Raw genomic sequence first — 14433 nt, forward strand, 5'->3', positions numbered from 1 at the left:
TGTAAGATCTGTGGCCTTTCATGCTTGGTGGAGTTACTTAGTGGCTTGAAGCGGTGAAGGAGGACGAGGGAGGGGGAGGTTAAGCAATTAGCGTGTGAAATAGATATCCTCGGCTTTTCCAGCAGCCAGCCTCGAGTACAAAGTGTTAGTCTGTCAGCACTACCTTGACGAGGAGAGAGCTCGGCTCGCTGTTGTTTGTGCTTGCCTGGCGACCATCTTGTCTGATTATATGCTGCAGTGACGAGGAGGGGGCTCAGTGCTCGCTGTGTCATTTCTCTGTGGTGACTCAGAGCTTTGAGGAATCTATAAAATCTGACCCTGAGTTGTTTTTAAGCCTCGTGGTTTTACAATTAACACCTTCTGGTGCAGCAGCACTGATGCTAAACAGCTTGGTGGAAATCATTAAATCAAACTTTTGGCACCAACAAACTCGAGAACACAGCGATTCCTCTTTGTGACATTTACAATATTAGTGTTTATTATGAAAGCTGAAATGTACACTCTATTATACTTTTTGTTTTTAGGTATGATTTACACAGATATAATCCAGATATTTATGTTGTTTTGACCCCTTAATATGAGCCATTTGATCAGATCTGATTCTTGCCTCAGAGGGGACACAGTCATAATAAAATCTCATCTGTAAAATACAATTACAAGATAAATAAATATGTTTTTCTGTGTTATTTTATCAAATTATCTTTACAAATTTTGCCTGTGTCATAATCACTTACAGTGGTTACAGCAGTATATTTACAGTGTAGTTATAGGAAATCTTTAATTCTACATCTGAAACAGTTACAAACAGCTATCTGTTTTAATATAAAACATGTTAATAGACTTTATGAGTGTGTACAGAGAAGTGCAGCTTCATAAATACCTCAAGAACTTTAAGAAGGGAAAGAAGCATACATTCATCAATATTAAGAAATTAAACAACACAATTGCTTTTAAGTAACTGAGCCCAGACATCTTAGACGTGGTTGTTTCTGTAGGAAAAAGTTGTTCTTCTTTGGTGGTAAAAATGTTCACTTAAAGTCAGAGAACCGTCACACACAGTGATGGACTGTAGCCTTGCATGTGTCATCGTTACATCTGAGTCACAAACGTTAGCGTCCTTTTGCCTTTCAGAAATCCACAAAGTTATTTAACAACACCTGCAGCTGTTTTTGAAGGTTTTCTATAATCCTCAGAGATTCTTTGCTCCATCTGCATAAAAAAAACACTTTGCTAAACAAGAAAGAAATATAATTGATTTCACAACTTAAAAGTGATGTATCACCTCCCTCTTTTTTTTAAATTTTTCACAACACTAGAAAAATATTTGGAAAAAGTAAAATTGTAGAAAAATACATTTCATACAAATGAAATGAAATTAGATATTTCATTTCTAGCTACCATGCTACGGAGGCATTTTACTGCCAAGTGTATTATTGTAGTATATGATACTGAAATTATAATGGGCAAATTTTCTATAATTTTATAGGAATACATCGTTAATCCGTTAGTCAAGAAAATCTACAGATCGTTTAAAAATTACAATAGTTAATGTTGTAGTTTGTAAGTTATTTCAAACTGTGTCATACGGTGGCCTATTGCTGCCATGCCAGAAAAAAAAAAACATGAATCAGCATCACATAATATTATAAACAATATATTCTAACAATGTTTTTCACATTTTAACAAAATCTTTTAATGCTATATTTTCTAAATTATATTTATTATATCATTTAATTTATCACTGCAACAATATGCTCTTTATTTTGTTATAACGTAAAACTGAAAAAACAAAATTTATTGTTATAAAATATTTTTTTACATTATGTCGTGATCACTTGTATTGTTTTATAACAAGACAAACAGTGTATTGTAATAATAAAACAATAAAAGTTTCTTGTTATGAGATAAAATATAACATAACAATACATTTTTAAGATATTATTACATGTTAATGATTCATGTTCTGTTTTCTTGGTTTGTCTGGCGTGGCAGCAACAGGCCATCGTATGATACAGTTTGAAAAAACTTCCAACTTCTCTATTCTTTCTGTTAAATGTCAGAAAATATGCCCATTGTAATTTCATTATCATAAACTATACTTTCATATGTGGCAAATAAAAGATGCAAAACCTTAGATTTGAGAAAATAAAACCAAAGAATTTGGAATTTTTGCAAAAAAAAGAAAATAATTATCTCTAATCACAATAATTGCTGATTATTTTCTGTCATTTCACTGTTTTTTTTTCAGCTGCAGTTAAATGACATAATAAATCCACAGGGGTTGATTTGGGATTTTTGGCTCTGGGACTCAGACGTGATGAAAACACATGAGAAGACAAACTGGGGTTCGTTCATACAGAACAATGAAGTGCAGGGTCAACTGGGTTGTTCAAACGTCTGTGTCCAGCGGGGGAGGGAAGTCGAGACAGGGTGACAGTGAGTCCTGACTGTGTGTGGAGCTAATCCCAGTGTCTGAGTCTGTGTCTGTAACGTCTGCAGGGGACAGGCTGTGTTTGAGTTTCACTGTCTGTGAGACGCTGCACTGAGTCTCACTTTTCAGAGGGACAGGACTGGACGTCTTCTCCTCTGCTCCGTCCACAATCTGCAGCGAGCTCAGCTGAGCAGCCAGCTGCCAACACTCCTGATCCTTTGAGACCAGCGTGGCGTTGTAGTACTTCAGCTGCTTGTCTATTTCTGCAGCTTGGTTGTGGAGGGACACGCCGGTGAAGAGGCTGTGCTTCACCTCCTCCTGCAGCCTCTCCAGCTCAGCTGTGTAGAACGATTCATCTGCCTCCGAGGGGATACAGGAAGCAGCCGCAGCTCCTTCCTGTTCGCTGTCCTCATATTGGCTCAGAGGGAAGCTGGCCCTCCTGAGCTCAGCATCAATGTCCTGGGACAGCTGGAGGATGAGCTCCTGGTGCCTCTGAACCTGCAGCTCAAGCTGTTCGACTCCATCACTGGTGTACAGGTACTTCTGCAGCTGCTCGTCGCTGTTCTCCTCCAGACTCTGAGCCAGTGAACTCTCAGACTCGGCTTCCTTCTGGATTTGCACCTCAAACTGCTCGATATCCAGATCCAGGTCCCTCATGCGCTGGATCTGCTCCCGGATGGTGTGGTCCTGGTGAAGAATGAGCTGCACCATCCTGTCGATCTCCTCAGCACCTGCTGAGCTCTGACTCTCCTTATGGAGCTTCTCCAGCTTCCGGAAAGCTTTCTTCACCATGCGCTTCTGCCTCTCCGCCGGCAGAGACTGGGTGGACTGAGCCCGACTGTGCTCCCATCGCTTCGGCTTGGCCCCCTTGGACTTCCCGCTCTTCTTGATGGGCTGAGGCACAAAATCGCTGGTTTTGACAAGAATGAACTGGATGAAGGGTCTCTGGTCTCCCCAGGCGTACCAGAGTCTCAGGATTCTGGTGAGAGGAGGCAGAGCTCTCTCAAAACCCTTCCACCGCTCAACGAGGCAGAAGTCTTTGGGTTCCCCGTGCAGGAGCCGCTTACTCTCTGGGATTGACTTGTGGTCCTCCAGTAAGGCCTGAATCATATCAGCACATGTTGTGTGCTTCGTTACTCCGCAGATGACCTTCTCCTCGTTGCAGACTGTAACCTGAATCTCCTTTCCTTCCACAGGCTCAGCAGCTTTTGTCCTGAGAAAGAGACAGAAAAACAAGACTTAAACAGTAATCATGGCTTTAGGATGAAACATTTGGATGTCTTAACCCCTGAACACAACACAGATACCCACAACACACAGACGTCTTAAACTTGTATTAAGACAAACAATAAAAAGTTTTTAAAATGCTTTTTTACAGTATCAGGGTAACTGGGTATTTTTAGTGACGTTTGCAAAGTGGCGTCATGAATGGCGATGCTGATCTGTCACTCTTGACCAAAGTGGTGGACCAACCAACCAACCAACCAACCAACCAACCAACCAACCAACCTATCTAACAACTATTGGATTGATTCCCATGCAATTTAGCGCAGACATTCATGGTCCCCAGAAAAATAAAGCCCTCTTACTTTGGTATACCCTGACATTACCTCCAGCGCCACCATGAGGTTGACATCAGTTGTGTTTTTTAGTAGAATGTCTCAACTATCAAATGGATTGTCTTGAAATGTGGCTCAAACAATTCTGTTCCTCTTTGAATGAACCGATTAGCCAATGTTAACATGCCAACAAGCTAAACCATTATTGTGAACATGGTGAATGTTATACCTGCTAAACATCAGTCAATTAGCAAAGTCATTTAACCATGTTAGCATGCAGACAATAGGCCCGTTTCCACTGAAGAAGTTCCTGGTACTATTTGTGGGGCAGGAACTACTACAGGAACATCCCCTCGCTCGGCCCTCTCAACCGCCGTGTCTCCACTGAGAGAGCGGAGTAGGAGGAATGTTCCTGTAAAGTTACCAGGCTCTGGATGTTATGTAATCGTTGCGCGACCATTTTGACCAGGGCGACGTAGGGGCGCCGTTAGCCGTTAGCGGTGTCTGTAATAACTCCGGTCACGGTCCGTGAAAAAAATACTTTTTCCAGCGGATATCTTAGTTACAACATTGAGCTAAATGCACAACAGAGGCAGGAGTGAGTCTGTAGACCAGACTCTGTAAAGGTCAGATCAGTTCTGTTCACAAATAAATACAATTCAAGACCTAAAGAACAAAAAACCAAAAACCAAATCTCAGCTTCAAATATTATCAAAATCACATTTTTGTACCAGTGTTGTTTAAAATTTTGCAAAAAAGCCAAACTGTTTGCATTTGTCAGATCCTGTAAAACTAAAAATACATTTAATTCAGGAATAAACAGGAAGCCATTAATGACTCAACGGTCATGTGACAAGAATTTAGAGAAACTCAGACTGAACTGCAGACTGTTTACGCAGAGGAGAGGACGAGAGGTTGTAAGCAGAGGTTATTAAAATGTAAATGTAAATTACAATGTAGTGAAATAAAAGTTTTAAAAATGTGGTGTGTTGTGTCAACTTTAGTTTCAGGCAAATGTCTGGCCCCTGGGCTCTTAACTTTATAGAAATGTGGCCCACTGAAGAATGTAGTTGAATATCCCGCTGTAGATGGTTGGTGTAGTTTATCCCTCAGCAGACAGTGGAGAGGTGACAGGAAATGAGGCGGTACAGAGGTGGGATAACATGCAACAAAGTCCCCTTTCAGTCATGAACCAGATTACATGGTTAGTGTCTTAAACATCTGACTATCAGGACAACCCTGCACTCAAGTCCCAAATGACGACAGGCCAGTCCCAAGTCCTAAAATTTGAGTTTTCAAATCCTAAACAAGTCATAATCCACTCTTTGCCAAATGTAATGCCATTTAAACAACAGAGTAAAAATATGTTTAATGTACAAGAATCACAAAGCTTTTTAAATTTGTATTTGTTAAAACAAGTGGGGCTGAACTTAATCATAAAAAAGTAGTGCTGACGTGCACTTTCATAGCAAACAGCACGATTAACTAGAACCAATTTCAGCCATGTCTTGATGTATTTGACTCATCTCATATTGGAAAGATGTTTTTAACTTTCTCTGACTAAACTGACTTGGTTGAAGGTTTGAAGGATTTTCAAGTCAAAAGGCTCGGTTCCGAGTTAAGTCATGAGTCATTGGTGTTTAATTTGAGTTGCAGGTCTTTTTTGATTTTGTCAAGTCATTAAATTAGTGACCTGAGTCGACACCTCTGATATTTTTTTTTTTTTTTTTTTAAACCTCTCTAACTCTGCCAGGACACCGACGTCCTCGCTCCCCTCCTCCTCTGTTAAATGGTATCTCCCAGGCACACTACATCATGAAACCATGTGATGTTTGGTATTGCCGGATTCAGGAAGCTCTCGACTTTTCAAAAACAACATTGTTTTTCTTTTATTTCTTATGGATTTCGCACCAGAGCAGCCTAAACACACAAAGTCCAAAATCGCGATGAGTGTTGACAAGTCATGTCATGCTGTTTTTCGACTGGAAAAGTTAAAGGATTACTCACGATCTTATGTGGAGCTGCTAGCGAGGACTTAGCTCTTTTATAAAAGGTAAGAGTCTCACTCCTACCACAATTTTTGGCTGAGATATACCATCTAGAAAGTGGGATCATAACTTTCACGTTTCATATGGCTTTATTTGGTGATATTTTATGGTGTCTCTGTGTCATAAACAACATCAGCTATCATAATCACACCTGATTTCAATAAGGTACAATGTTTGAAGCTGGCTGAGTGTTGTTTGATCACTGATAGTACTGTTTTGAAGCCGAGTGACCGACTTGTCATTTGGAGCTCCGCCTGGATCTTTTCATGGAAAAAACACTGTAGAATGGTCATACTTTGAGCAATCTTCTTCAAATTTGAAACAAATGTTCATTGATAGTGTGCCTACAGCCCCACAGTGTTATTTACCTACTCAGATGAAGCCACAGACAGTTGAATCTTGAAACACATTTTTTATTTAATTTTAGGCAAAATCTTCAACTTTTTACTGACTTCAGAGGCCCATTACTCTGTCTCTGTATCACCTAGAGTGTTTCTGTTTCTTTCACAAGAAACTTCAGAGAGTTTTCTTTCTGGCAAGACCTCATGCATGCATGTAGTCAGTGCGGTTTAGAAGCTACAGTCATTTTAATTTGCGTATGTCATTTTAGGCGTTTTTGCTACAAAATGGGGGTGGAGTGCAAGAGGCTAAATAACTAAGTTTGCAAAAAACGAAGTCTAAGACCTTGAAGTCTAAATGTCAAAGAAACTAACCCTGAAGATACTGTGTGTGGATGAATATCTGAGCAGGTGACACCTTGAACATTTGCCTCCACTATATGAATGAATGAATGAATGAATGAATGAATGAATGGGTGAATGTTGCTTGTGTTATAAAGTGCTTCAAGTGGTCGCTAAGGTTAGTAAAGTAAAAGCAGTCCATTCACCAAGTTTTACATCAGCAGCTACAGAGCTGCAGTCCGAAGTACGCACCATCACTCTCCCACTCGTTCCTTTGAAGTCCTCTCACTATTCTGAGCAGTATATTTTCTTAAATAGATCCTGTGTTGATGGTTTTCCATTAGGTCAATGAGCAGAAAACTACACTGGCTCATTTTGTGCTCCCTGACTTGATTCTATTAGACTGTTACTCACCATCTTAGTCATCACAGATGATCACTTAATGGTTCAGTTCTGAGCTATTTAACCCCAAGGCCCTCATTACCTTTTCGTCTGGATCGTAAAACTTGCTCAAAAATTGACCTCTGATGGGCCGGCGATATCAATCTTTAACATGCTTAATGGACCACCGGTAATATCCAGGACCTAATATCCACTTGCTAAATGACAGGAACCGGCAACTCAGACATCCACAACATGGACAAGTAATCAGATAAGTAGATAACATTGCCAGACATTTCAATTTGATTTCAAGATAAAGAATGATGTATCATGTTATTATTTAAACAAAAGATTAAATGTGTGCAATATTCTGCAGTTCATGTGATTAATTAAGTTAACGCTGATGTGCTGGAGCTGGCTGCCAAGGTTCTGTCTCAGCGTATTACTCATATTTAAAGTTAAAGCCTACTCTGTGAGGAAAAAACAAGTGATATATAATACTCCTGTAATTATAGACAGCTCAGTCTCAAAGAAACCAGAGAAAGATTATCTATATAAGATCACCAAGAGACACTTAACTATGACAGAGAGCTGCAGACTGATTGCAGAACCACAGACCAACATTCCTTCACCCCCAAAATCAAAGAGGTGGAAATAAATCAGAATTAAGAGCTGCTAATCCTGGTTAACGTCAAATTTCATCTTCAGGCCGAAAAAGGGATTTCAGATAGAAAACTGTGACATTGCTGAGGGAGTGTAGCTGCAGCTCAGCAGGACACTTGTACATGTTGTCTGACAGAAGTGGACAAAACCACAAGGCCAAAACTGTGTAACCAACAGACCAAATCACAAAGTTGATTTACAGTAACTTCTGGGTAGAAAACTCTCACTCCACCAACATTAAAACAAACAATGCTGAGCAAATGATGCATAAATTGTCTTGTTTTTAGTCACATTAAAAAAGGCCCACAAAATAAATCTTCATCAGTTTAAGTTTACACTATATTTAGGATAATTTCACTGCTTTACCTTGACGTCTGAAAGAGAATTATCAGAATTGTCTCAAAGCCACCAAACTAGCCACGCTAACTGTCTAACATCTGCACAATGGTTTTCTTGTCTATTCAGTACACGTATGTGCAGATAAATAAACCAAACTAAGTACGATAGGTGTTGAGCCGATCAAATGTTGGTGTTGTTCTTGGTATTCAGTAAAGGTTCCAGATCTGAACCCTGCATCATGTAACTGCTGTGTCTTTATCTGCGGAGATAACCTTGGCTGACTGCAGCCCACATTCACCACCGATCTGCACCAGGGGAGGGTGGACAGAAATACACATCCTTTGAAGATGATACAGATACTACCCGCCTGCACGCCAACACAAGTGAGATGTATTAAGTCTTATTTAAACAGGAGAACTTAAACGCTGCAAATATTTCCCTGATGTTACAGTCTGATAGGGCTGTGTTTTGGTTCCCACACGGCATGAAAACACACAACCGGAGCATTGTGTAAACTGGCGGTGAATAAGGTCTCAGGAATGCGATACGTATGCAACAATGCAACAGGCTGGTTAATGGTTATGGAGACTCTTGGAGACGAGCGGGGCAAAGCAAATACCTGAGCTATGCACAAGCCAAACAAATCCAGAGCGCCTCTGGCAATCAAAAACAACGACCACGGCGACTTTGACCTCAGAGTTTCAGACTACCACCTACTCAGGAAACTCTGCAAACACTTCTGCTGCTCAGGAGAGAAAACAGTGGGAGGATGCAGCGAAGGCCACACCTGTGACACATAATGTATTCATACACTCTGCAACACAACATATGTTTATCTCAGCAAATACATTTTCTTAACTTTTCCAAGAACTATATGACCCAGGGACTCTGCAACATGTATGCAACAGCTGCAGCTGTTACTTTCAGTACACATCATGCAGATACAAACTAGAATTAACTCCCCACATCTGTGTGACTCCACCCACCAGTCCAGTGTCTCTGACAGTCTCCATCCATGTCAGTGAAAACATGGATGCTTCACACACAGAAGATCTATACAATCAGCACAGTTTCTAGATTAGAGTCACCAATTCAGTATCTGACCAAATGTCTCCCCTTCTGTTCCTGAGATATGACGTTAAAACATGATGATGTCACAGTCATGCTGACCTTTGACCTTCATTATTTTATCCTGTTAGACATTTGTGTCAAGTTTTGTCAGAATTAGCGTATGATGTGTTATTCAGGGAAGTCTTTAGAACTGTGTGCCCTGTTTTCTTTTTTTTTTGTCGTTTTGTTTTGTTTTTTAGTTTGTTTTTTGTGCTTTTAGCCAATTCTGGCATTTTTATACCATGTGTATTTATTCATTTGCACTGTCTCCTCTTAAACTAAACTAAACTAAACTAAATTCATGAGTTATGGCCAAAAACATATTTAGTGAGGTCACAGTGACCTTTCACCTTTTGACCATGAAATTCTAATCATTTTTTTCTTCAGTCCAAGTGGAAAATTTTAAGAAATGTCCTTAAGGTATTTTTGAGATATCACATTCATGAGAATGGGATGGATGTAAGGTCACAGCGTCCTGACCTTTCACCCTTGACCACCAAAACGTAATCCCTTCATCCTCAAGTCCAAGTGAACATTTCTGCCAAATTTGACAAAATTCCCACCAAGAAATTCTTGAGAAATCACATTCACAAGAATGGGATGAACGTAGGCACAGACGGCAACCCGAAAACATTATGGCTCTGGCCTCGGCTGTTGCCGGTGCAGAGGCATAAAAAATATAATTTAAACAGTAAATTATGTGAATTGTGATGTAAAAAGTCTTTAAATGTTGCATGTCAGTTCAGGTGGCACTAAATTTAAAGGCTGTGCTCAAACACAATAAAGGATCTGAAAACTTCAGGAAAAAGATCAAAAGAAAAATTGACTTTGTTTAAAAAGACAAAAGCCAAAAAGTAAAAAAACACTGTGGTACTGCACAACACGAGGAGGCAATAAAGATCAGGAGAGAAGGGAAGAGAGGAAAGGAAAAAGAGAAGGAAACATCATCAGTACATAGCTATACTAAACATCTTTAAATACCCTGTGAAGTAGAGATATTTCCTCCCAACACTAACACAGGTTGAAACATGTGTCTATATGGTCACATCTGAACACACAGGTGAACAAACACGCTGTAGAGACAATCGGATATTTCGGCGAGGGTGACCCAAGTCCCCTCAGCTGTGCAGGAAGAGGGTACAGCGAGGCGGGGAAACACCTGTATTTGTCCTGGGCCACAATCACCAACGCTCACACAACATCCTGCCTCCACAGTTCAGTGGACAGAGGGAGGAAGGGGAAAATGGATTCCACAGAGGTCACTGTGTTTTCAGCTCCGCTCTAATGTGACCAGAGTGTTGACAACTCCACAAATCTGTCTGGTTAGAACTTTAAGTGTCGAGCAGTTAAGGTTGTCAACGATGGGTTATATCTGTACTTCCTTAATCCAACATGCTCAAAATGATTCAGTCTCTGTTAATTTTACATTTGATTCCATCCAAGGTACCAAAGATATAAAACCAACAACCACTGACTTTCATCCAGGAGGCTGGTGTTCACTTCCTGTAAGACTGTAAAGCCAAACCCTGTTCTTTTTTCCTAAACCAAATTGTGTGTGTGTGTGTGTGTGTGTGTGTGTGTGTGTGTGTGTGTGTGTTGGCTAAACGTAACCATGTGCATTTGTTGTTGAAGGAAAGAAATGTCAGTAAGCAGCGCTGTGCAGACGTACCGCTTTTATTTTGAAAGAGACTGTATGCAAACTGTGCATTTCCTGTGAAAAGTTTAACTGTATTTTGGAAACAGACAATGCATGTAACAGGCTGAAGTTGACACGGCGTCCCAGAACGTCAACAATCAACACACCCAGGGTACCTTGGACGTCATATGTGGACGTGGAAAGTCCATGACCAAACGTGGACATGTGACGGGATTGTTTTTTTTCTTTTTGCTGTGGTATTGGAGGAGGTATTGAGTATCATTATTTTTTTTTTTATTTTTATTTTTTTTAAAACTAGCATTGTATCAAAGTTTAAAATATAAAATATGATGTCAATAAAATGTAATAATAAAGTAATGTTAAAAGTGAATCTCATGTCCATGTTGGAATATGTGAATGTTTCATGTCGCTGACTAAATTAATCTTCATAAGCTAAGTGGCTAACTGCTAGGTGGCAAAAATAAAATGAAATAGCCTCTAGGGAGTAAAACATGGACACACACTTATAGATTTCTAATTGATGAGGTTTTTCAGCGCGGACTTTTCTTGAAAATCTACATGTAGACCGAACTGTGCTCGTAGGAGGAGCGAGCGACAACAGCAGGTGCCTGTGATACACTGAGACACTCCTCAATCTGCAGACTTTTCACCTCCTTAATGGAACAATGGCTATGTTTACATGCACACTAATATTCAGATTTTGATATGTGTCATGTAAAGAGCATATTCTGTTTGGCTATTTCTAATTAGGCCTTTTTCTGATTGAGACATGTGGGACGTGCCGACATTATTGAGGTGTTAGGAGCATTCTTTGGACATGTATGCAGCGTGTTCAGAATATACGTCTCAATTCGAGTTTTTAATCGCAGTTTGCGACACACAGCCTCTTTCCTGTTTACAGTAGGCTCTGTATGTTGTCGTGAATACGTTGTTTACAAACCAACTCGCCAACAATTTTCAGGGCTGTGGTAGAGATGCATGCCAAAAAGAAAATCCAACTTTTCTGGTCAGAAGGAGAAACTCACCTACTTTTAAACATAACGAAAACTTGGATATCAACAGGTTTTTGGATATGAGCAAATATCACAATGCTGACTTTTCAAGAAGGTGACTGAAGGACTGAATGAACGGTTCAACACGTCTGTCACCGAGAGGAAACTTTGAAAAATGATCCGATTTGATGCAAAGCAGAATAACACAAGCGGCTCGGCTGTTCTACTGCTCTAAATTTTGACATGATTACTGACATGTTGGGACACGTTAATCAGAGTATTCACAGCTGCATGTAAACAGGAAAATTGGTGGAATATTCATTTTCATCAGACATGGAAACAGCTTAGTAGGAAGATGGTCTTTTTCCAAATTAGGGCAAAAACTGGAATATTCTGTAAACTAGTCACTGATTCACAAACTGCCACCAGACACATTAAATGTCTCTTGGGGAAAAATGATTTTGGATCTCAAACAAGACACTGGAATATTTTTTTACTGTTGAGCTACTGCAGGTTGAAAGTCATATTTTCAAAGACTACAAAACTGTCAATAGTTATTTTGTAAGGACAAACATTTTGAACTGATGCCATCGGTCTCTGGGAGTACCAAAATCCCAACCCCCCCTCAGTCAACTCCCTGCCAGGACAAACACACACGCACACACACACACACACACACACACACACTGCACGCACCATTGGGCTGATTGCATCGCAGCTAATACGTTCATAAGGGCTGTCACTTCGGGTGCCATTTGATATTCATAGCTTGGGATTTAGCTGTGGCTCCAGACGCAACAAATGAGGGTGCCCTCAGCTTCTGATGGGAACATGCCAACAGACAGAAATTAGGACGTTTGATGATTAATAGAAATATTCAGATATGAAGTTACTGTCAAAGTGAGGATGGACGCTGTGCAGTGAACAACTCAGGACAGGTTAGACCTCAACATTTCCACCTGAGTGACCCCAAGAAACCTGAGCAGACCCGCCTGACCTCGGTGTGAACTCCTGAGCTCAGATACCCAGTGAGACATCACACACACATGCGGGAGGAAACAGCATTATATTATATTTTTGTGTGCGAGGGCCGACGTTACGTTCCAGCTCCACCATGGTGGCATGGCTCGCCTCCATTGTAATACTCATAATGACAACCTTGAACAATTCCCTCTGTGTCATAAATTTGTGAGCTAACAAGTTACCACAGAGGACTGCATGCTGGTGGTTTCAACAAGTCGTAACAAATGACAGAATTACAGCTCTCCAGTGTCTCAGCGTGTTTCCTCCAATCAATAAGGATGTGATAAGGTGATGCAGACATTTCCTAAAGACATTTATCAGATACAGTATATCCTCAAGACACTGCGGTCGACACGCTCTGACTTTCTAGCTGTGGAATGAACTTTTCATTAGTCTGGTGGGGAGGACATTAAACTGTGGGTTTGTTCTTACAGCTGAAAAACCAACAGTACAGAAATCAACAGATGCAGGTGAAGTCACAGCAGATATAAACTGTGAATCTTTTAAAGGGTTAGTTCACCTATTAATATAAATATATTTTCTGATGTACCTCTGGTCCTGCACTTTTATTTCCCACAATGTCAAATATCCATCTCTGAGATTTCTGCTGCCACCCCAATACAACTATTTGGGAATTAGTTTGTGATCCCCACAGCTGTGAAAAATGACATTTAAACACGACTAAAGTGTCTAAAGCAAAGCTAGAAGCACTGTGAGGGAACCGGAGAATCACCGGTTCAAGTCCCCGTCCGGACCAAGTATGCAGTGTGGACTGGTAGCTGGGGAGGCACTGCCCTTGAGCAAGGCACTGAACCTCCAAGGCAGCTCCCTCACTCTGACAGCTCTCCATTTAATGCATGTGTAGGTCCTGTTTGTGCATGTGTGTGTATTTCAGGCCTGTGTGTGTATATGACAACAGAGTGAAAAAACTGAATTTCCCCTCAGGGTTTAATAAAGTATATCTGCTATCTCTACACATTACCAACAACAAAAGGACAGAGCTATGAAAATAACAATGTCAGAGAACTGCAGATGTAATTTTACTGTGGTGAATATAATATGTTCAAATCTACTTTGTATGCAGTTGTAACTTCAAAGTTCAACACATTGCAGAGTAACAACAGCAGCAGATCTCTCTGGGTTGACCTCTGTCTCTGGTGAGCTCGGTGAACAGATTTTTGTTTTAATTCCAAGGTAACAAATACATGTGCACGAGGGTCAAAGTTCAGAGCGTAATGCAGTGAGACAGTAGTGTGCCCCGACTGTGCATAATGCAATCAACAGTACGTACTTTTTAAGCGCAGCTGTCGCACCTACTAAAAGTAAAAGTAAAAAGAAAAGGTGTGTGATTCGTAACCAGAGTTGGGTATAACGCGCTACAAGGCAACGTGTTAGAGTACTTTGATTACTTTTTGCAGTAACGAGTAACCTAACGCATTAGTTTGCTGTTTGAGTAATCAAATACTTAAATACATTTTCAAACAAGACATCAGTTACTTCCGTTACTTTTAGAACGCTGGTCCTTCAGCTCCAAAACAGCAACGGCTGTC

The 14433-nt window shown here is 40.4% G+C and overlaps 1 protein-coding gene across 1 annotated transcript in view; it reads right to left on the minus strand.

Moving 5' to 3' along the window:
* Nucleotides 1–470: 470 nt before the first annotated feature.
* rassf9 (Ras association domain family member 9) overlaps nt 471–14433 on the minus strand; it is a 22085-nt gene continuing 8122 nt past the window's right edge. Inside the window, exon 2 of the mRNA XM_050072502.1 lies at nt 471–3644. Within this exon, the coding sequence (XP_049928459.1) occupies nt 2390–3644 (1255 nt within the window). The 3' untranslated portion in view covers nt 471–2389. The remainder of the gene's footprint in view (nt 3645–14433) is intronic.

The sequence above is a fragment of the Epinephelus moara genome, chromosome 20 (assembly GCF_006386435.1).
Source record: "Epinephelus moara isolate mb chromosome 20, YSFRI_EMoa_1.0, whole genome shotgun sequence".
Lineage (NCBI taxonomy): Eukaryota > Metazoa > Chordata > Actinopteri > Perciformes > Serranidae > Epinephelus > Epinephelus moara.